Below are 23,558 nucleotides of genomic sequence, written 5' to 3'. Positions count from 1 at the left end.
ATGTTGCTAAATATAACATAATAGTGCAACTTTTAACATGTCTTAATAACATGAACATTTTATCAATTCACAAGATAGCAATTGTAGATTTCATGCTCCAACAGGAGCTCTTTTGGGACCGCAGACTCTTCTTGTGAATGTATGACAAACCACCATGAAATTTTTCCAAACAGGATGTGTTAGTCAGCCGTTAGGATTCTACTGTTTTGTAATTCATACAGTCTGTTGTGGTTTGAATTTCATCCAAAATATTAAAGCCCACAGCAGGAGAAACATGATACTTATAAGCCACAGGTGAAAGGGAGATGGAGAAGGTCATTACAGCCAAATTCTTCTGGATCAAGTTCAATTTCTTGTATCAAGGACCTTAGGGAGAGTTCACATTTATCATGAGTGACAGTATAATTGCGTTGTTTTTTGTTATTCATATTTTAATTGCTGTGTACTCTTTTTTTATTTCTGTAGGAAGAAGCATTTGGTGGCTTTTGTACAGCTGATGAAGATACACTATTACAAAGTCCTTCAACAACATATTCAGGTATTACTTACGTGTGTGTATATGGACTTGCCAGATTCTCATTAATCATTATAACATGTTCCCCATGGTACTCTTGTGAGCTAATTTAAGCCCTTCTGTTTATTTTGGTTTGAATAGCAGGTCCATCAATACAAGAGAAGAAGCCCAGAGGACGTCCACCACGGGCCCTGACTGCTCAGAAAGCTACTGCAATTTTACCTTTTTCCCTTCCAACCTCCACGCAAGAAAAACTTGAGGTCCCCGAAAGGCCTGCAGAGAAGGTGAAAAGGCTCCCTGGGCGGCCGCCTGGCACAGGAGAAAAGAAACGAGGCCGACCGCCTTCAAATAGCAAGAAAGCATTTACTTCAAGCAGTCATGAAGAAGGAGAGGACGGTCGACCGGCTGAGTCTGGCTTGGACACTGAGGACAAGGACAAAAAGGGCAATAAGAGGCTCTCAGTGGGCTCTGACACTGAGGCAAAACTTCCAAAATCCAAAGTTACCAAGCTGAAAAGGCTGACAGAAACTAAGCTCAACCCACTCAAGTCACACCTCAAAGATTTGCCCAGTGCACCCAGACGCAGACGAGGGCGACCGCCCTCAGCTGAGCGGCTCAAAGCTGAGGCAGCAGCAGCTGCTGCTGCACAGCTGTCTACCTCCATTGAAAGTGGGGAAGGGAAACACAAGGCCTTTAGGGTTAGAGGTTTGGACAAAGGCACAGAACTACACACACCTCAGCAACCCACTAATGTGGACAGTGCTGAGGACCAGGACTTTAATTTACCGTCCTCCCCGTCTTCCCCCATGCCAGACAGGACAGTCGGCCTTAGGAAAAGCCCACGACATAGAAAACCAGTCCGAATTGTTCCCCCTTCTAAACGCACTGATGCAACCATAGCCAAACAACTGCTGCAGCGAGCCAAGAAAGGTGCGCAGAAGCGACTGGAGAAAGTGACTGGTGGTAATGGAGTAGCAGCTGAAGTTGGTATCAGAAAGACCCAATTAAAAAACATTAGGCAGTTCATCATGCCTGTGGTCAGCACTGTCTCTCTCCGCATCATCAAAACCCCCAAACGGTTCATTGAAGATGAGGGCACTTTTGGAATACCACCACCCCATATCAAGATGCCACGGTTAGAAACTGTCACCACCAGTATACCAACGCCTGTGCAACCCACCCCTACCACCACCTCATCTGCCTCCCCTGCTCTTGTTTCTACAACATCTGCTACTAGTAGCAGTGGTACTACAGCTCAGAATGATTCCATACCCCCTCCACCATCTTCTGTCCCCGTGCCTACTGTTTCATCAACAGTAGCCAGTTTGCCCAATAGCAGCACCAACAACACAGCCAGTGAGCGCTTTGTCAGTAGTGCACCATCATGTGGCTCAAGTGCTCTGTCGCAGCATTCCTCCCAGCTTTCATCTGCAGAGTCCTCCAGGTCCAGTACCCCGAGTTTGGATGATTCATCGTGTGATTCTCAGGCTTCTGAAGGCACACAGGCTTTGTCAGAGCCAGAGGATCGTACTCCGGCCTCACAAGGACAGAGGGAAAACAACTCAATGCGCCCCTCTTCTCCTCCATCTGAACCAGAGCCAGAGCCTATTTTGGCAGAAAGAAGTCAACGAGGGCAACGAGTGCAAGAGGTTGGTCAACGGACTCATAAACAGAGGGCGAGGGAACCTCTGACTACAGGGGTCAAAAAGCCAATCATCAGCCCACCAACAGGAGTGCTGATGCCTTCTTCGCTGGGGAACTCCCAGCAGGCCTCCTCCACAGCATCCTCCTCATCTTCTCCCCCACCCCCACCCCTCCTTACCCCTCCTCAAGCTCCTTCATCTGGTTCCTCGAACACAGCTGCCATCAGTGAACATCATGCCCAGTCATCCTGGATGCCTCACCCTATTCCACCATTCCTTCCTGGACCATCAGTGATTTCCAGCTTGTCAGATAAAAGAAGTCGCTCAATTTTGAGAGAACCTACCTTTCGTTGGACGTCTCTGTCTCATCCAAAACATCAGTTCTTTTCCTCTGCAAAGTATGCCAAGGAGGGCCTCATCCGTAAGCCCATATTTGATAATTTCCGTCCTCCTCCTCTTACACGAGAAGATGTGGGGTTGTTGCCCCAATGTGTTGGTGGAACGGGAGGAGCTGCAACAGTTGCCTTTCAAGCTCCAGGTAGCGGAACAGGATCAGGGACTCGTCTGTTTTCCCCTCTTCACCCTCACGCTCATCATCAGAACCCGTCATCATCCCGTTTTGATGCACTCCTCCCTAAACGTGGTCCATTGCTTCGTGCTCCACGCTTTACACCCAGCGAAGCTCATTCCCGAATATTTGAGTCCGTTACCTTGCAGTCATCTTCTCGAGGTAGCCTTGCTTCTCATTCCTCACACCAGGCATCGTCCAGTTCCAGAGCCTCAAGAAGGAGAAGGCGGCTGCTCGCTGGAGCAATACGTGGTAATCCACGATCTCCATCTCACTCAATGACCAGACGCAGCAGCCAAGCAGTTAGTCAGGTGTCTGTGGGTAAAGGTGCCCCTGAGATGTCTATGCTGACAGGCTCTGTCTCCAGTAGTAACTCCAGTTCTCTCCCTGTTTCTTCAAGTCCTCTAGCCACCAGTGCCTTAACACCTGCTTTTGGCACCTTCTCTACTGTGTCCCGAGGTCTGGCCTCACAAGGCACACATGACAGCAGAAGAGTGGGCACTGGAAATCCACTTCCTATGTCCACTGCATCTTCCACTTCTTCCCCAGTTTTCCCACTCTTTCCTTCCAGTGCCCAAGACACAGGGCGGGGAGCAGGCAAAGGAGGCAAAGAAAGAAGTTTGTCTGCCCCTCAGGAATCTGCTCCAAAAGAAAAAGAAATGGTTTCAGAAAAAAATCGTGAGAAAGAAAAGGAGAATAAGAGAGATGGGAAAAAAAGCATTGAGAAAACTAGTAAAATTTCAATTCCAGATGGTTGCCCCAAAGCACCTTCTAGTTTGTTTACTGTTGACGGAAGAGACTCCGAAGGCATGATTGCATCTCTTGCTTCAAAAAAGACTCCGGGGAGGAAGAAATCAACATCAGTTGACACCGTGCCTGACATTGCTTCTTCAGAAATGAGTGGCCTCCATTCCAATGTCCCGGTATCTATTGCTAAAGGACGTCTGCCTAAGAAAGGCAGACCGTCTGAGATAGGAGTAGAGGTGGAGGATGGGGAGAAGGAGAAAGAAAAAAGAAGTATTCCAAACCAGCAGACAACAAACCTGTCAGGGCAGTCAGGTAAACAACCACTTCCTGTCACCTCAATTGGATCAATGTTAGCACAAGCAGAGAAACATTCTGTGACTGATAAGCGTGTTGTCGGACTGCTGAAGAAGGCCAAAGCCCAACTTTATGAGATAAAGAAGAATAAAATGAAACCTGCCGATCAGACCAAGATTCAGGTCAGTTTTCTTTTTTGTGTCTCATTTCAAACTACTTCTCTCGTTCTTCCATTCTCATCATTTAGCCACAAGGAAGTGACTTTGGCGTGATGCTGCAAATGTTTGCTATGAATAGAAAACTGTTTGCACTTGCACACACTTGAAATATGATGAGGAAATTCACTCGGAGAGTATTACTTAAGTGGACTTCTATTCAATGTATACATTATGCAATATACCCTGCTTTTGCTTCAGACACGTGTTATTTATGTGTTACTTTGAATAATATCTCTCTTAAAGTGATTATTGGTGTATATGCAGTTTTACTTTCAAGATTTGTTTAACTGTCTGTGGTGATGTGTGGTTGTGAGCAGGGTCAAGAGAGCGATTCATCAGAGACCTCAGTACGCGGTCCACGCATCAAGCATGTATGTCGTCGTGCAGCTGTGGCTCTTGGCCGTAACCGGGCAGTTTTCCCTGACGACATGCCCACACTTAGTGCCTTGCCCTGGGAGGAGCGAGAGAAGATCCTATCTTCCATGGGCAATGATGGTAAGACAAAGCTCTTATGGGTACCATTGGATGTGGCTGGCATAATTTTATGTGGAAATATTTCAATCTTAACATGGTGATGCAAAGGCTGTCACATTAATTAACTGTTTGTAATTTGGGACGAGTATCCCTTTTAATGCAGAGACAGCTTAACTGAAAGACTGTTTGCCTGTGGGTCTCACTGAAGCGTGTGCGGCCATCTTCTGCGCAGTAAATATGTTCCTCAGCAACGTCTGCTTGCCTTGCTTTAAGACTGAGTTTTATCAAATACAGTCAAGTATAATATGTGAACACTAAAGCAGAGGTGGCATTTCTTCAAACCCAAACTTACATAAAAATGAAATAAAACAGATTAAAAAAACAAACATTATTTTTTTTCTTTGGGGCCCAGTACCAAATGCTCTGAGGACCGGCATCAGTTCACGGCCTGATGGTTGGGACCCACTGATCAAGAGTGCACTTATATGAAGCGTTGCATATTGCTTTAAGTTCCCTTTTTTGGAAATGCAAGATTTTCAGATTAAATTGAAAAATTTGAACAATAATACTATTTGTTATCATACAACAGAATAGCCACTACTCATTTACTGTGTTTTATCTTCAAACTTATCAGTAACAATTTTTTATTTATTTATTTATTTTTAACATTTTCTATTATCTATTAAATTCTGCTTGAAATAGAAACCCACTTCTGAAAGATATGATGTATATGTATGAGTAATGTTTGCGTCCCTTTTCTATTATATTGACCTTCGTCATGATGCTTCTCGTAATTATTGTTATGAGACTACTCAACAACATTGGTATTTTGTGAGTTTTGACATTTGTGTGGATTAGTGGTTGAGCAATTTTTGTTTCCTAGAATCAAATACTAGGAATGACAGAAATCTGATTCATCTTTATAGATAAGTCGTCCGTAGCAGGATCAGAAGAGGCCGAGCCTCAATCCCCTCCCATAAAGCCACGAGAGATGCGACAAAAGGCCATTCAAGAAGCTCCTCCCAAGAAGGGGCGTCGCTCACGGCGCTGTGGCCAGTGCTCAGGCTGCCAGGTTCCAGAGGATTGTGGCGAGTGCACCAACTGTCTCGACAAGCCCAAGTTCGGAGGACGAAACATTAAAAAGCAATGTTGCAAGTACGTCATGCACAGAAAAGCCATTGTCATTACCAGTGGAGTTAATGGAAATCTTAAAATCAAATTACTTTTCAAGAAAATAAAGTTTGTGTTTTATATATTTTATTTACAGGATGAGGAAGTGTCAGAACTTGCAATGGATGCCATCAAAGATGTTTATTCAAAAACAAGGCAAAGGCAAGAAGGACAAGAAAAAGAATAGGCTTGCTGAGAGGAAGGAGACAATTATTCCAGTGAAGGGACCAAACTCGGAGCCTGGCACCAAAACTTCTCCTGCTTCACCCAAGGAGGAACCTGCTCGTAAAAAGAGTGAAACTCCTCTAAAACCTGGAGAGGAGAAGCCTAAACAGCTGCCCTTGTCAAAGCAATCTTCTCCTAACCTTGTACCGTCCCCTGTTCCATCAGAACCCCCTCAGACCCCCAGTACAGTTCCAGCCCAGGCCCAGTCCCAGTCCCGCTCCCTTACGCCAGACCCCAAACAGTCTTCAAGCCCTAACAGCATCGCCAGCAAAAAGAGCCACAAACCACAACATCCACCGACGGCCTCCGTTTCCACCTCGTCTACTTCCACATCGTCATCCTCTTCATCCTCATCATCTTCATCCTCCTCCTCCTCCTCTTCCTCCTCCTCTTCATCATCAGCCCAAAATTCTCCCTCCCAGTCTAACCACCAGCCATTACAGCAGCACCAACGGCTGTTTTCAACCCAGGCACCTTCGAAGAAAGACGCATCACCCAAGATTCCTGTGAGCGAACCTAAGAAGAAATTACAGCAGCAGAGCATCACTACAGGAGCCTCAGATCCACGTAAGTCACTCAGCTTAATTTGCATCAGTTTATTTTAAATGCTTGTATATCAAACTTGTTTTTGTGTCTATGATAGTTCAATCAAAACAGCTAAAGAAGCCAACATCTCTGTCTTCACCTCTGTCTCCTAAACAAAGGACAAAAGACAAGGTAAGAGGAGAAGATGTTGGTTTAATGACCTTTTTTGAGATTTACTCAGCAGACCACATCAAATACCTTGTGCTCACTCTCACTTTACCTCTTTTCTCTACTTTCCCAACAAACTCGTAAAGCCACTGACCACCAAACCTCCCAGCATCAGTACTTTAAACTGGCTGAGCACTCCCTCGAATCGAGGCCAGAGAAAGTCCAGAGCGCCCTGCGACGGAGTGCATCGTATCAGAGTGGATTTAAAAAGGGACCATGATGTAGAGAAGGTGTGGGAGGCTGGTGGCCTTAGCCTGCTCACTTCTGGGCCCGTCACTCCCAGGGTGCTTTGCTTCTTGTGTGCAAGCAGTGGCAATGTCGAGGTACAAACACTCACTTTTGATTGAACAATATTGAAGTTTAAAGTTTGACTGTCATTTCTTTCTCATTAATTTCTTCTCTCTGTCTGTCTCCAGTTTGTCTACTGTCAGGTTTGCTGTGAACCCTTCCATCTCTTTTGTCTGGGGGAGTCAGAGCGCCCTCTTCAGGAGCAGTTTGAGAACTGGTGTTGTCGACGATGTCGGTACTGCCAGGCCTGTGGCCGCCAGCATAAACAAACTAAAGTAAGAATTACAGCATACTTTTATAATTTTTTGTACATTAGTTGGTTTAACCGCAACCCTGATATAGAGCAAGTGGGTCAGAATCTGGGAAGGGGATCTAAGGGTTTGATGGGCCTTGGAGATCTGTGAAAAACTCTGCGGTAAGTTTTAAAATGTCTGGTTTATGTTCACCTCTGACCTTTGTAAGCCCTTTGAATTAATTAGTACCTGATTATAAGCCTTATTAATGTATTGTAGTTAATTGTGCGCCATCATTTACATCATTATTGAAGTCAAAACATCTGTGAGGACTAAAATTGGCTGAATGTGCAATTTTTTGCTAAACAGTTCCTTTTCCTTTTCACTGCAGCAGCAGCTGCTAGAGTGTGATAAGTGCCGCAACAGTTATCACCCAGAGTGCCTGGGTCCCAACCACCCCACAAGACCTACAAAGAAAAAGCGAGTCTGGGTATGGATACACATTACCACACCTTTTATGACCACACATTACCTCTTGTCACGCTGTGAGAAAATAGTGTGAAATTCACCTCGGTAATCACAATAACTCATCTTGTTTCCTCTAGGTTTGCACAAAGTGTGTGCGATGTAAGAGTTGTGGAGCCACTAAACCTGGGAAATCCTGGGATGCTCAGTGGTCACATGATTTCTCAATGTGTCACGACTGTGCCAAACTTTTTGCGAAAGGTAACATTTTCCTGGTGTTTTGTCTGAGACTGCATATAGTGGACTGCGTGGTCTACAAAGCTTAAATCAACGTTCAAATCAAGCACTTGCCAGAGTGATTCAAACTTATGTAATGATTTATCTCAGGGAACTTCTGCCCACTGTGTAACAAGTGCTATGACGACGACGACTACAACAGCAAGATGATGGAGTGTGGTCGCTGTAGCCACTGGGTCCATGCAAAGTGTGAGAATCTTACAGGTGAGTTCTTTAGGATTCACTTTAGTTTGTTGCTTCACACAGACATCTGACAGACCTTCTTTTGAGCAGTCATGCTGATCAGATGTTGTAAAATTGTATTTTTTATGACTTGTTTTAATGCCCTCAGATGAAATGTATGAGCTGCTGTCAAAGATGCCTGAGAGCGTTGCCTACACTTGTACAAAATGCACTGAGTGTCGTCCGGCTGAATGGAGAACAGCCCTGGAGAGGAAGCTTCAGAGCTGCATCCGACTTGTTCTCACAGCACTGCTCAACTCACGCACATCTACACACCTGTTCCGCTATAAACAGGTACAAATAAATCCATCCATCGAAATGACTATTTCTAATAAAGTTTCTTTATATAGAAGGAATAATGTTTTTCTCTATCGTGGTAAAAATCAAGTTGAAAGTAGTTTGGATGTGTGTGTGTAAATACCAATTATCCGTTTGGTATTCTGTGATGATACAAATATGGGCAGTCAAGCAGCTTCTGTAAAATACGCATTTTGCTTTTTAGCAGGCGGTTAAACCTCCAGAGCTGAACCCAGAGATGGAGGAGAGTCTTCCATCCCGGCGTTCCCCAGAAGGACCAGATCCACCAGTCCTGACAGAAGTCACTCCCACACTTCCCAGTGACTCTCCTCCAGACCTGGAGTCTGTTGAGAAGAAGTTGGAACAAGGTCGTTACAGCACTTTGGTAAGAGCGTTATTTTCTCAAGCATCGCTGCTAACAAAAGACAAGTGGAAACTGGCTGTGGTTAATGGGATAATAGAAGTATACTGTTCAGCAGTCGCAGTGTCTGTTTTTTAATTAACCATAGATTTAAGTTGAAAATGTAGGTTTTCTATTCCAAGTAATATCAGGAAATTTTTCTCCAGAGTATATATTGTGAGAACCCTGCTGATAACTCAGCTAAAGTAAATATGTTTTTCCACTGAGGAGGATCACAATCAGTGGCGGCTGGTGACAAATATTATTGGGGGCGCTGATCATGTGACCATACATTTCTCTCCCTAGGGCAGTATAAGAATTCAAATCAACAGACATCTATTATTTAACAGTAATGATTTAATCTTGAGAAGCACCTCTATGATTATGACATTGTCATTGGTGTGATGATGAGGATGCTAAGGAGACGTACAGTTTCTGTAAAAGCCTCCCTGATAATACAGATTAAAAATTAAAAAATTAATATATAACACATAAGCCCAAGACTGTATTAAATGAAGTTACTGTATTTGAGCATTTCAAATTAATTTAAACATTACAGATACATTCATTGTTTTAATAAGATGAGAGATAAACATTAGCGGATATATATAGACTATTCAAAGAGAATTAGCATTTGGCTAATACTGTACACAGATGCATAGTTTACCTGGTTATAAAGCATTTACAAGAAAAAAAACCAGCCTCTCTCTTCATACAGCCATTAAATTCAGCTCTGCTCTATCTCCAAACACAGCATTGTGCTCATACACTGTGTAAATAGGCCATCATCACTGTTGCTGAGCTTCTTCCATCAGTTTTTAAAAGTGCCGGGATTGGGCCGAAAGTGGCTTCAGCGGAAAACCCGGGTCACTTCCTCGAGTCCGAATATGTGTATCTGACCGTGGCTCAGGTGGTAGTGGGTCGTCTTCTGATCGAGAGGTTAGGGGTTCGATCCCAGTACCTGACTATGTGTCGAAGTGTTCTTGGGCAAGATACTGAACCCTAAGTTGCTCCCAGTGGTCGACTAGCGCCTTGCATGGCAGTCCTGTCCCACTGGTGTGTGAATGTGAGAGTGATTGGGTGAATGAGCTGATATGTAAAGCGCTTTGAGACTGCTTCAGTGTGGTGATAAAGCGCTATATAAAATAAAGTCCATTTACCAATAATATAAACACTATTAAAACACTAACGATATCTGGAATAAAATTACAAACGCTGTTAGGTTGGAAATATCAACAGAGTGAACAAGTTTGTTGACGTTTTTATCCCTCTCGACCTATGACCCTATGAGGGTAAGGTTTAGTCTTAGTCACGCAACCTAAACTGAACAATGACTGACCTACCACATGACCTAAACTAACTAAATAGGGGTGCTGCGTACGTATATGAAAGTCGATATATTGATAGGCAACTGTACGGATAGCCACTGCCATTTTATAATGAAATGCTCAACATTTTGAGTGCTTTAATTTTTCCCAACAAGACCACACAAGAACTTCTACCAATTAGGGGGAGGCTTTTTTCCTTTTTTGTTTTTCCTTGTGAGGAAATTGGTAACCGTGAGAAAAAATATGTTTCCATTTTTGGGTTAAATTCTTTCTTTGAGATGAGGAGGCCTAAAGCTGAAAATTCTACTGTCTACTTTTTCATGGAGAAGATCCTCATGCTATAGTCCATGAGCTAATAAATTATTACATAGATTTTATGATGTATTACTTAAGAAAATGAGTAAACTGTTGCCCTGCAGCAGCAAAGAACACAACCATAATGGAACAGAACTATGTGCAGGAGAGGAATTAGGAAATATTCCATCATGTTTGAGTGTTTTCTTTTCTTTGCTCTTCTCATAGCTCGGGTTTAGTGATGACATCGTGCGAATTATACAGACCGCCATAAACAGTGATGGAGGCCAACCTGAGAGCAGAAAAGCCAACAGCATGGTGAAATCTTTCTTCATCTGGGTAAGAGATCTCAAACCAACTACACCACATGTTAAAACGACCAACAAGTTTATCAGTTGAGAAAATGTTTATGTCACCGTAACAAAAATAACTTTAAAATCACTGCACTAATGACAGTATTACAAATCTTTTCATATTTTGGTTCAGTTATTCATTGTCCTGCTAAAAGTTTAGTTGCTTGCGGTACACGGATTCCTGTCCAGCAGAACTTTTTCACCTTGTACTGCGTACGTGGGAATAGAATTCAAATTAATAATTACATTAGTTTGATCAATTTTTTAAAGTTGTCAAGTGTTAAAATACATGCCAAATGTGAAAAGATTATATAATGCTTTTTGGTTACAGCAAATGGACAGAATCTTCCCATGGTTCAAAGTGAAAGAGTCCAGGTTCTGGGAAAGACAAAAAGTATCTGCAAAGTAAGTACTGGTCAAAGGTGCAGCTGTAATCTCAATAATTTATGATGCACAAGTCGGAGTCTATGCTGACTTGGTTTGACCCTTCCTGTGTATTTCTGGTGTTCCTCTTTACTTGTTACTCAGAGGGTTCTTCCATTAGTGTTTGCACACTGCTCTCGTTGTAAATTCAGACTTCATCTTACTAATTTCCATTAATTATGCACATTTGCTCTTATTTTTCAGCAGTGGGCTCCTACCCAATGCTGTGCTTCCTCCATCCCTGGACCACAACTATGCTCAGTGGCAGGAGAGACAGGAGCTTTCGCGTGCTGAGCTTCCCCACCTCATGAACATAATCATCCCAGCACCCCGACCCAAGACTCCAGGTGAACCAGACTCTCCTGCCTCCCCAACTCAACTCCCAACTTCATTTCTTCCTCCACCTTCCCTCCTATCCGGTAAGAGAAGTTCCTTATATAATACAATACATTATACATTACAAAGAATTACCTACCTGTTACAGATCTTGTTTTCTTGTCCTGTCTTCTACCCTTGCTTACACCTCACAGAGCTGCTAGAGCTTAGAGCTTTTGCCAGCTAACTGAAAACACAAAGCAGCTCATTTTTAATTTTCTTTTCCTATAGATTGTGAGGATAGCCCAAAGTTTTGTCCTCCGCCAGGCATTACTGACAATAGACAGTGTGTTCTGTGTCTGAAATATGGGGATGAGGATACTGATGTGAGTAAAATATTTTTCTCACCCATCATATTATATGACAATTTCTGTAAATGCATATGCAACGTTTCAATTTGCTTTAGGAGGGTGGAAGACTGCTGTACATTGGCCACAATGACTGGACCCATGTCAATTGTGCCCTGTGGTCTGCCGAGGTATTTGAGGATGATGACGGCTCTTTAAAAAACGTTCACATGGCTGTTCTCAGGGGAAAAAAGCTGGTAAGCCATCAGATCGTTTCTCGTGCAATTTCTTTCTTCAAGCTAATGATATCAAGGAGACACAAACTTTTCCTTCTTTCTTTAGCACTGTGAAAAGTGTCAGAAGCCTGGGGCCACAGTTGGCTGCTGCCTTCCCTCTTGCACATACAACTACCACTTCATGTGTGCTCGTCAATGTCACTGTGTCTTCCTGGAAGATAAGAAAGTTTACTGCCCGAAGCACAGAGACCTCATCAAGGGAGAGGTAAGCACATCCATGCACATACTTTTTTTCACTATAGATAGATAGATAGATAGATAGATAGATACTTAATCTCCAGAGAAATTCACATTTTCACACATTACTTAAGGCTCTTCAGCCTTTTAAATGTTAATATAATCAGACTTGGAAGGTTTACCTTTTTTACTCATGGTCTTTTTCTTTATTTCTTTCTTCTTCTTTTTTTTTTACATAGGTGGTATCTGGTTTTGAGGTGAGCCGAAGAATTCTGGTGGATTTAGAGGGCATTAGTCGAAGGAGGAAATGGCTTGCTGGACTGGAGCCTGAAAATATCCACGTAATGATTGGTAGGCGGACTCCAGGCAAATGTTGCATGACACAGTTTCTTTGGCCTCAATTTAAATGCTCCTTGCTGTTCGTTTGCTGCAGGTTCCATGACCATTGATTGTTTGGGTATTCTGACTGAACTCTCCGACTGCAAGAGCAAACTTTTCCCTGTGGGATACCAGTGAGTTGTTTTGTTTGTCTTGCTATTTTGTTGTCCATACACCGTTTACATTTCTCTGTCAAGTACGACTAACTATGCCCTGTTCTCTCCAGGTGTTCAAGGGTCTACTGGAGTACTTTAGATGCTCGGAAGCGTTGCGTTTACACTTGTAGGATCTTAGTTTGTCACCCTCCAGTAGCAGAGTTTGATCTGAAGAGCATGATGGCTCCTGAAGACAATCGCACCATAGCACACAGTCCAACCACTTTGCCAGGTGACTTGCATTCCTCACACTGTATATTGTCCATTTCTGTTTGCCACTATTGTGGGTGATTTATCTAAGTGTCAGTTTCTCACGTTTCCTTATATTTAGACTTTCCTGATCCATTTGAATCACCGAGGCGCTCCGACACTCTTTCTCCCACCAACACCCCAAAGCTCAGGGTTTATACCAGAAACCGGCATCCGAGCTACCCCCCATGTCAGCGTATACAAGTCCCCAAGCCCATCCCATTTCCAGGTACTCTTACACACTGTTATTGGACACTTTCATTGCTTTATTTAGGTAACTTAAACACAAAATGTTTTGACATTTTTTGTAGTACAATTTATAATATAGTAATATATCATTATTATTCTTTTTTCTTTTTTAGGTGGTACCCCTCAACCCCAGACACATGAGGTTGGAACAGTGGGGGATTGCCTCATGGACCCTAGCATGCGGAACATTGATTCCCGTCGCCACAGCTCCCCTTCTCTCTCTCCTCCACCCCACCAGTTGAACCGGCAGAAAGGAGTGACCTCTCACTCTCATTCCTTTGCGCGACCTCTTACCTCACCCCCACCACTCATCCCATCCCCTGCCAGAGACCCAGAAAAATCCAAACACCCCAGCAAAGATTCAAAAACTCCTACTCAGAGAGACAATGACAGAGGTAGACTACTTTTTACTGACCAAAATAAACAGCACCCATCTCGAGATCAGGGATTAAGAGATGTCGACAAGGTGAGAATGTTAAGTCGAGAACCAGCTTCTAAGGATTCGGACAAAAGTCGATTATCCAAAGAAAAAGACTCTAACAATGGCGATGTCTCAGCCAAAGAGTCAGAAAATAAGAGATCACAAAGTAAAGACTCTGGTTTCAGGGAATCCCAGAGGGTAAGATCCCTCAATAGAGATTCTTTTAGAGATTCAGAAAAGGGGAGACAAGCCAATAAGGAGTCAGAGAAGGGGAAGCTGGCTAACAAAGAGTCGGGCCGGAGAGAAATTGATAAGAGCATATCATCATCTCAAGATCCCAGCTATAAGGACGCAGACAAACTCCGATCACTCAACAGAGATACAGGAATAAGTAACTCTGACAAGCATAAACAAAACAATCGAGACACAGAAAAAGACTCGGACCCTGTCAAAGAGAGACCACCTAGCAGAGACTCTGAGAGGGGTAGACCCTCCTCGAGGGATTCCAGTTATAGAAGAACAGACAGAAACAAAGACTCTGGCTCAGGGAAAGAAACTAATCTAGGTAATCAGTACAGACATTCTCGAGGTGAATCTAAGACTTCCCGGCTGTTCCCTGCAGGCCCAGGGGACAAGTCTGCAGGCACTGCTGTTATACCGGGACAACAGAGAAGTGGGGGCAACAAGCAGATGGACAAACAAGGCAAACATGGAAGCAAGTCCACTTCTAACGCTGTCCAATATAAGGACAAGTCCAGCTCAGGGAAAGAGGGCAGTAATAGTAACAGTAGCGCCACTGGAAACGTAACACCTCTACTTAAGGACTCTGTTGTTGGGAAATCCAACTCCCCACAGCCCACTTTTCAGAAGTCTAAAACACAAAAGGTGAACGATTGTGCATCAGGTCAAACCACAGCAGCTGTGTTCGGAAAGCCATTGTGGTCGTCAAGAACAATACCAGAAGACTGTAGTGATAAACAAGGCTCCATGCATGTGTCTTCTCCTGCTACAGCCTCGACTGCCAAAGAAAAACTACCCAAAGCTAAAACAGCCAGCATCAGAGATGTGTCCAAAGACCGCAATCGGGACAAGACCCTTCACAATAACAGCAGTAACAAAATCCCCCTCATCAACAATAATGCTAAAGCTACAGGCAGCACCAACACACATGGGACAAACCTTGGTTCTCACAACAGCAGCAATAGTAAAGCAGCAGTGCTTGGGAACAGCACCAAACTTCACAGAAAAGTTCAGCAGGAGATGCATGAGAACCAAGAAGGGGACATGGCATCCTGGCAGAGCAGGGAAAACCTCTTCATCTCAAAGAAGAACAACAGTTCCACTCTGGACAGGTTTCAGCAAGCTGCTCTAGCCCCAGAAAAAGGAGTGAAGGTGTCTTCCCAGTCGCACATCAAGCAATCCACTAACCAGCTGTCCTTCTCCAGGGAGAAGAAACAAACCATTAAACCGATCACTGCAAAAATACTGAAGACTGATATTAAGCCGGATCCTAATGGAACCACTGCTGCTGGTGGCATCAGTTCTTTTGCCTGTCCCACAATCGCTGCATCCACTGCTACACCTGCTGGACATATGATATGTCGCTCTGCTCGTTCTGCATTCTTCTCTTCACCCTCTGCTAGCAGCAGCGACAGCTCCGAGTCAGACACTCTGACTCAGACAGAAGATGATGATCAATGCAAACAGCACCTACACAGCGATATTCGAGACCATCACCACATGCTGGGTCAAGGAACTAAAGATGAGGGAGATGGGCCTGAAGATGACGATCACGATAGAAGTCTGGAGGATAAAAATCACGAGGACGACAGCGACGGATCAGGGTCAGCCAAACGGCGGTACCCTCGCCGCAGTGCCCGGGCTCGCTCCAACATGTTCTTTGGTCTAACTCCTTTCTATGGTGTTCGCTCATATGGTGAAGAAGACCTGCCCTTCTACAACACTGGGGAAGGAGCTACGCACATGATCAAGAGGAGGCCTGGAGGTCGCAACAAGTCCGCTGAAGGACAAGTGGATGGAGCAGACGACATAACCACATCGTCATCATCGGGAGACAGTGGAGAGGAAGACGACAGTGGATTTAAACACAGAGCAAAAGACTCATACTATTACAACTTCACACGCACTATAATAAACCCTGGGGAGGGCCTGCCATCTATAGAAGGACTAGACCAGTGTCTGGGTCGTGGATCTCAGCTGCAACGCTTCTTAAAAGATGAGGAACAGCAGCAACGGAGGGCTCAAGATAAAGCTGAGGAGGAAATGCTGAGTGCTCTGTAAGTCAATTGAAAATGTAACAGTTTGCATTTGATAACAACACATTTAATTCTTCTAAATACTTTAGGACAGTTGCTGTAGTACTGGTTAACAGATCAGCTTTTCTTTTAAGGTGGTGTGCCAAGTTCCTCGTCACAAATGATTTCATGTTAAAAAACAGACAAGATTTTAAAGAGACTGTTATGTAGGAATGTGCGATATTTTAACGTTTATGATATATCGTCAACAATATTCTCACCGGTAAGAATATGTCATCCCACGATATAAACGATAAATTCCCATGTTGGAAATTAGCGAGGGCCACCAGCCATTTGTCCCTCAATTTAGCCAAGAATGCCCATAAAATCCTTGTTCCAAGGGCCAAAACTGCCCCAGTATGTTGTCAACTTATTATTCTCTGGAGCGGAACGCTGTTTACTGGAACTCCGCAGCAAGTCTCCGCGGCCGCGGTGTGCACCACGCTTCCCACCCCCAGCTCTCACACCCACAGAAGGCGGTGCTTGTCACGGCTACCTGAAGCTGCCGAGCTGCGATACATAATGGAGCACTACTTGGTTTAGACCAGATAACCATCCAACAAAGTGAACCAATCCAAGTTCCTCCGCCATGTCCACCCAAAGTTCCACAAACACGGGGACAGAGATGAACCCGTAGCAACGATTATGAACTGAAAACTCAGCTAAAGCTAGCTATGCTACGCTAACCCACCGACATACAGACTGGGCTAAGAGCTAACGCTAACCACTCCATATAAGGAATAATAGATCAAGTAAAAAGAACACGTCTTACTGTCATAAAGCCACAGAGACCCAATGATTTGTTCATGGTCAGATTTAACACTTGTATGGAAGAATAAAAGCTAAACATGTCACACGTTGTGTGAAATAAATATTAGCATAAATAATAATGTCACTATTCATGTGAAACGCAATATTCTTTAATTATATTTCATGTGTTCAGAAGACAAAACTGGTCCCATTAGACTAATGTAACTATTGAGATTATTACACCTAAATATACTGAATGATTAAATCATCAGCTTCATCTGGTTTAATTATAGGAAATCTGAGAGTTATTTATTAACCATAACTTTATGTAACTCATAAGATGAATGACACAAGATTCAGCAACAGTAAAAACACTAATGGAGTTATTTGTGTTTTTCATGTGCTTTTTTTTTTAAGAAAATAATTTCATTTTAAGTGAGGAAATTAATTAATTTTGTACAATAGCACTAATAGAGTGATCCGCATTCACTGATTTTTAATGTGTTGATGTATTCAAATGTATTTGTGTTTGTAAGGAACTTGTTTACACTTTAAGTTGGGAATTGTTTCATTTATTTGTAGTTTTTTATTTATCGTGATGTTCATCGTTATCATGATAAATACCAGAAATTATGGGGATAATTTTTTTTAGTTCATATCGCCCATCCCTACTGTTATGATATATGATTGATAGTGTACTGAATATGCTTTTTTTATTTGATAGTTTCTTTTAGCGTGTCTTAATTGATTTTGACATTGTATTGCAATTTCATGTACCTTTAGAAGTTCTTCAGCTAACTCCCAAGCTGTGTATTTCAGTGTGTTTGTCATTGCAAAGCTTAATGTCAAGTTCATCAAGTAAGTTTTATATTTAGAAGATTATTGAAATTTACAATTCCCCCTAAAACCTTAAACAAATGCTTTGCACTAGTGAGAGGATGCTCAACTGAAAAAAAAAGATCACTCAAGCCTCACATCAGTGAAAATGGTCAATATTGACGAAAAACATCTTCGTGTGAAATGTTTAGCTGACTGTGTGAAGTACTGTAAATGGATATTTCTCATAGACACCTGCATTTATAACAAGTTAAAGGGGTATTATTTAAGCTTTTTTTCCCACATTGAGAAGTCCTTGATTTAAATAATATTTTAAATTAGGAAATTGTGGGATGATATTTTCTGTAGTTTATTTATTACTAGAAAATACATTTCATTTTACCTCCGAGAAATACTACACTGATTGCAAGATATTTAATAGTAAAATTGATACCTAAATTAATAAAATGTGTTTTTGAAAAATACCATATCCAATCGTCTTATAGCTCAGTGTTCTTTGTAATTAAATGTTGACTTAAAACTGTTTAATTTGGTTTATACTTCATTTGTGTTATACAGGACCTTAGAAAAGCAGCACATTGGGCAGCTTGATGGCATTGATGATGGGTCGGAGAGTGACACCAGCATCTGCACCACCAGCACCACAACCACCACAGCCACATCCTCTTCCACCACCCATAGAAGCACCCCTAGGAGAAGGGGCAGAGAGCGGCACAATGACAAACACGACACTCACAATACAAGCAAAGAGGCAGAAAGCAGCAGCAGTGCAACAGTGAGTGGCAACACCCGAGAAAGCAGAAAGAACCAAAAGGAAAATTGTTTGTCTTTAGAAGGCGGGGCCAAGTCTCAACCTCAAAACCAAGGTCAGGATCCTCTTGATGCCCAGCTGTCCCTCAGCACAGACCTCCTCAAATCAGACTCTGACAATAACAACAGCGATGACTGTGGGAACATTTTGCCATCAGATATCATGGAGTTTGTTCTTAACACTCCCTCCATGTCACTGCCTGCTCTGGGTCAGCAGTCAGAGCCATCCTCTTCAGAGCTGCTGCTAGATGAGGGATACGTCGGGGTCGATGTCAACAGGCGTAAGGATATTCTGTTTGATGGCTTTTCCCAGCAGATGCCCAGTGCTGAGAGTGTAGGAGGGGTGGAGAGTAATGTTAACAGCTCCATATCTGTGGAGGAACCATATCTTCCACTGGAGCTGCCATCTGACCTCTCCGTTCTGACGACACGAAGCCCGACTGTGAGCACTGGTCAAAACCACACAACTGGAAATCTCATCTCTAATGCTCCAGATCGCTCCATGTTGTGCTTAAACTCCAACACAGAGACCATTGCTGGAAATAAAAGAGGCAGCAAGAAGCGGACAGGGTCTAATGTGTTACCATCAGAGAATCAGCATGATGCTACAACTTTGGGGAATAGAGACTTGCAAGTCACAGAAGGTCGCATGACCCCAGAACAGTTTATCCACAGCCCTGCTATCAGCCAGGTGGTTGATCCTCCGGCCAACCAGGATGTTCCCCACAGTTCTAGTACTCCTGTTTTGCCCAGTTCTCCCTCTTTACCTTTGCAAGGACAGAAGTACATCCAGGCAACAGCAGCAACTGCAGCTACAGGTAGCCCCACTCCACTATCAGTTCCACCTCCTTCACAGGCTCAGGTTTCCAGTCCCGTCATTAAACCAGGCCCTGACAAGCTGATTGTCGTCAATCAGCAGTTCCAGCCTCTCTATGTCCTTCAGACTGTCCCTAACGGTGTCGCACAGAAGATCAGTACCACAGGAGTGATGGATACCAGTTCTCCGACAGTGCTGAGCTCCATGACACTTACCACAGGGTTGAATACTGGTATGACTCAAGCTCAACCTATCTTCCCTGCTGGAGGAAAAGTCTTGGGCACAGTTTCTCATCCCTCTCAGATTCACACCTTCACTGGATCCACACAGACAGGCTTTCAGACAGGCATTCCCAGCACTACCTCAGGACTTCTTATTGGTTTACCCTCTCAACCACATGACCAGTCCCAGATTCTGGTCTCGGAGGCTGGTCGACGGCATGAGTTGGGTCCCAGCGTCACAATAGTTTCCAGTCCTTCTTCGCTAACTTGTTCTCCGGCTGTTTATGCCTCCTCTCACGGCAAGAAGAGGCCCATTTCTCGTCTTCTGCCACGAAAGAGCAAAAAGTTGACCCACTCCCGTAGCCAGCCCACACTAGCACCATCTGAAATTGGCCCTTCTAACATGACCCTCATCAACCTATCTTCGTCACAAATTGGCATCCCAGGCCAATCTGGTGGCTTAGTAGAGTTTAGCTCCCTTTCTCCTTCCCAGCGCAAAGTTCCCAATATCATAAAGAGAAAACAAGGAGGCGTGATGTATTTGGATCCCACTACTTTAATTCAGCAGAGAATTCCTGGTCCAGCACAGGCCAGTATCTTGGCTCACGAATCTTCTACTCATTTGCTGCCTTGCACTGTGTCCGGGCTGAACCCCAGTCAGTCAGTGCTGAATGTGGTGTCTGTACCTCCCAGTGGCACTGCTGGTCTCCTCACTCCAGGATCAGTCTCCCTTAGCTCGGCCGAGATCACAGGGCCAATCAGCAGTCTGGTTTTCAAAGCTGGTCCCCATGGCCTGGGCCTATCAGATCAGCCAGTAGTCCTTCAGCCCGGTGCAGGGGCGCCCCTGATGTCACAGCTTGGCTCTTCCATCCAGACATCCATAGCTAGCAGCATCTGTGTCCTGCCATCACAGCAGACCTTCACCATGTCTGTCAACCAGCAAGGAGATGCAGAAGGCAGTAATGTCCACGTGCAGCCACAGCTTCTGAGTAGAGCTCAGTCTGTGGACGCTGCTTCTACAAACTCTGTAACACTGACTCCCAATCCCTCCATGCCTTTAAGCCCTGTGAAAGGACACATCGTCAGTGTTTTCAACCAAACGAAAACCTCTGCACAATTACAAAGCAGTAGAACAACGCCTTTACTTCAATCATCAGAAGCCAGGATGAAAAACTTCACAACAGCAGGGTCAGGATCAGGAAAAGGCAAACAGAAGGCAAAAAGAAGCAGACAGGGTCCAGATGTGGGCAGTGGCAAAAAGCTAAAAGCTTCTCAGATGCAGGAGCAGCTCAACAACCCTTCAGGACAGCTTCCATCCTCAACCCCAAGGTGAGACACTTATTCTAATTATTTTCATTCTGTTTGGACATTTTACAGGAAGGTAGAGGGCGAGTTTTAATATTGGTATCAAGTTTGAATCTGTTTTCAACGCATAAAAAACATTTTATAGAATATATTCAAAGTTGATAATATTTTAAGAGTTATTCTTTTATTTATAACCTTTATTTATACAGGTAAGCACCATTAAGTTAATGCGGTCTCATTTACGAGAGACCTGTTTTAATATTAATAGTTTAAAACATAACATTTACGAGTTACAGACACAGTTTCTTTTGTTTTGTTGAATCATGTTGTTACTACTGTTATAGATTTACTGTGACACAGATTTAATTCACTAACAGAAATCTAAATCAAGCACATTAAGTCACAGATGTCCAAAAGTTATCTTTTGCATAAATTGTTTGAACCTGTGTTTTTTTTTTTTAAAGTAGCTCTAAAGATCTGAGCTCCCCTGAACCAATGGACACAGGCAAACCCTCAGATAAGAACACCAACAAGAGGTATGCACTACGCACAAACATCAACTGATGCCTACTTTAAGGAAAAGATCCTAAATCGTTTTTTCATTCTCATTTGCTTAGTAAAAAGAAGTCGTCCGAAGGACACGTTTTACCAGGGAAATTAGTTGGGAAAGAGGAAACGTTTTCAACTGGAGGTGCAGAATCTCCTTCTGTGGCGTCACCACCAGATCAGGATGGGAGCAGAGAGGACACTGAGCTGGACAGCAAACCTAAAAAGGGAATTATCTTTGAAATCTGCAGCGAGGACGGCTTCCACATTCGCTGTGAGAGCATTGAAGGTAAGAGAGAGGGTGAACAAAAAGACCTGGGTCACATGGCGGTGTAAAAATATCATCTCTACTGCAAATCAGTAATTTATATCGGGGTCAAAATAATCTACACATTGAGATTAAAAGAATAATTGTTCTGTTTCAGAGGCCTGGAAATCATTGACCGATAAAGTGCAGGAAGCTCGCTCTAATGCTCGGCTCAAAGAGCTCTCCTTTGAGGGTGAGACGTACTCCTCACGTTCACGTTGGAATATATTTGATAATAAGTTAGGCATTGGTTCACTCAATGGTTTTTTTTACAAATGTATTCAGGTGTAAACGCGCTAAGAATGCTCGGAGTGGTTCATGAGACTGTAGTCTTTCTCTTGGAGCAACTGTACGGCTCCAAACACTGTCACAGCTACCGTTTCCGCTTCCACAAGCCGGAGGAAACAGACGAGCCTCCCATCAATCCCCATGGCTCAGCTCGGGCAGAGATCCACCACAGGTTTGTAAATACCGTTACAAACCTACACCAGCCCTCCTGTTCACACTCCAAGTAGTACAAACAACACACAGTTTTTCAGACTCAGTAACGATTTGTCTTCTATTTGTTTCTACCATTTTTTCCACCCCTCAGGAGGTCTGTGCTCGACATGTTCAACTTCCTGGCCTCCAAACATCGTCAGCCCCCTAAGTATCAGCCTCAGGAGGAGGACGATGAGGAAGGACATCTCAGGATTGGCAGGTGTGCTACAGCACTCTCACAACCATTCTTTAATTTACAAATGGCAATAATTCCCTTAAAAACAATATGAATTCATTATTTCTGTGTATTACTGAAAATGCAGGCGCACTTCAATGGAGCTTCCTCTCGCCGTGAGATTCAAACAGATCAGGACAACTTCAAAGCAAACTGTTGGAGTGTACAGGTGAGATCACATGTTGAACATTTATTCAGTGAGGTCCATTTAACAAACAAATGAAATGCGAAACATTCTGTGTCACAACAGGTTGCCAAAATTACACTACCCATGATGACTATGTATTGCCTCAAATGTGCAAATCAACACAGCCAACATGCTTCCTAGGCTACATCCACACAAAAACAGACCTCCAAATTCATTTGGTTTTTGAAATTAGGACAGTTATTTACTTTAAAGCAAAACTAAGTTACTTTTTCACCTTAATAAATCCTTCTCATAGTCCCTGTGAGGGTAATTCAAGTGTTTATGGGGTGATTGGGGGGTCTTTCATCCCCCCTGCTGTTGTCGCGGCACACACACTTGCAACCCAGCGCTCCGTCGGGCAGCACACACAAATATCTATCTATCTATCTATCTATCTATCTATCTATCTATGACTAGGGATGTTCCATATTAGCTTTATGCTGACACAGAAGGATCTAGAATAAGAAGGATATAGCTCCTTAGCACAAGACATTAAACATTTTTTAAACATACATTTTTGTGTGTGTTAAGGTATGTTAAGGTATTCCTTTTCATCTGTTGTCCAGATCTTAGTTTGCCGTGGTTACATAAGTCAAACTGATTGTCCACACCATAAATGAACGTCTATAAACAAGGATCAGTCACTTGTTATGGTGGTTTATTATCAAGGTAAAGATTAAGAAAGCATACTAAACCTGTGAATGACTCTGAACAGGTCTCCCATTCACGGCCGAGGCCTGTTCTGCAAGAAAACCATAGATGCTGGTGAGATGGTCATCGAGTACTCTGGAAACGTGATCCGCTCTGTCCTCACTGACAACCGGGAAAAATATTATGATGGAAAGGTAAGAAGGAATGCTCAAGATGATACTTGTATCATGTGATGAGCTGCAATTGTATATTTAAAAGTCACTCCACCAAGACCGAGATGGTCCCACATACAAATATTCTCTTT

General features: G+C 43.4%; 1 protein-coding gene across 3 annotated transcripts in view; it reads left to right on the top strand.

The window, feature by feature from the left end:
* The window catches only part of kmt2a (lysine (K)-specific methyltransferase 2A), a 40,432-nt gene that overhangs the window by 12,338 nt on the left and 4,536 nt on the right, over positions 1–23,558 (top strand). The window contains exons 2-33 of one of the 3 annotated variants that reach the window (XM_028465508.1): positions 466–538; positions 659–3,948; positions 4,302–4,479; positions 5,385–5,613; positions 5,726–6,420; positions 6,497–6,570; positions 6,693–6,929; positions 7,023–7,169; positions 7,519–7,617; positions 7,733–7,853; positions 7,980–8,093; positions 8,221–8,405; positions 8,614–8,793; positions 10,659–10,769; positions 11,115–11,188; positions 11,411–11,625; positions 11,813–11,907; positions 11,988–12,125; positions 12,211–12,369; positions 12,581–12,692; positions 12,775–12,853; positions 12,946–13,106; positions 13,206–13,352; positions 13,486–16,090; positions 18,254–20,872; positions 21,316–21,384; positions 21,466–21,683; positions 21,820–21,894; positions 21,987–22,161; positions 22,294–22,401; positions 22,505–22,585; positions 23,319–23,448. In XM_028465508.1, the coding sequence (XP_028321309.1) occupies positions 466–538; positions 659–3,948; positions 4,302–4,479; positions 5,385–5,613; positions 5,726–6,420; positions 6,497–6,570; positions 6,693–6,929; positions 7,023–7,169; positions 7,519–7,617; positions 7,733–7,853; positions 7,980–8,093; positions 8,221–8,405; positions 8,614–8,793; positions 10,659–10,769; positions 11,115–11,188; positions 11,411–11,625; positions 11,813–11,907; positions 11,988–12,125; positions 12,211–12,369; positions 12,581–12,692; positions 12,775–12,853; positions 12,946–13,106; positions 13,206–13,352; positions 13,486–16,090; positions 18,254–20,872; positions 21,316–21,384; positions 21,466–21,683; positions 21,820–21,894; positions 21,987–22,161; positions 22,294–22,401; positions 22,505–22,585; positions 23,319–23,448 (12,993 nt within the window). Of the gene's footprint in view, positions 1–465; positions 539–655; positions 3,949–4,301; positions 4,480–5,384; positions 5,614–5,725; positions 6,421–6,496; positions 6,571–6,692; positions 6,930–7,022; positions 7,170–7,518; positions 7,618–7,732; positions 7,854–7,979; positions 8,094–8,220; positions 8,406–8,613; positions 8,794–10,658; positions 10,770–11,114; positions 11,189–11,410; positions 11,626–11,812; positions 11,908–11,987; positions 12,126–12,210; positions 12,370–12,580; positions 12,693–12,774; positions 12,854–12,945; positions 13,107–13,205; positions 13,353–13,485; positions 16,091–18,253; positions 20,873–21,312; positions 21,385–21,465; positions 21,684–21,819; positions 21,895–21,986; positions 22,162–22,293; positions 22,402–22,504; positions 22,586–23,318; positions 23,449–23,558 lie in introns of all 3 variants that reach the window. The other 2 variants (XM_028465507.1, XM_028465506.1) reach the window with 2 other exon arrangements.

This window comes from Gouania willdenowi, chromosome 13, assembly GCF_900634775.1.
Source record: "Gouania willdenowi chromosome 13, fGouWil2.1, whole genome shotgun sequence".
In the NCBI taxonomy this organism is placed as follows: domain Eukaryota; kingdom Metazoa; phylum Chordata; class Actinopteri; order Blenniiformes; family Gobiesocidae; genus Gouania; species Gouania willdenowi.
This window is presented reverse-complemented; position numbering and strand designations above follow the sequence as displayed.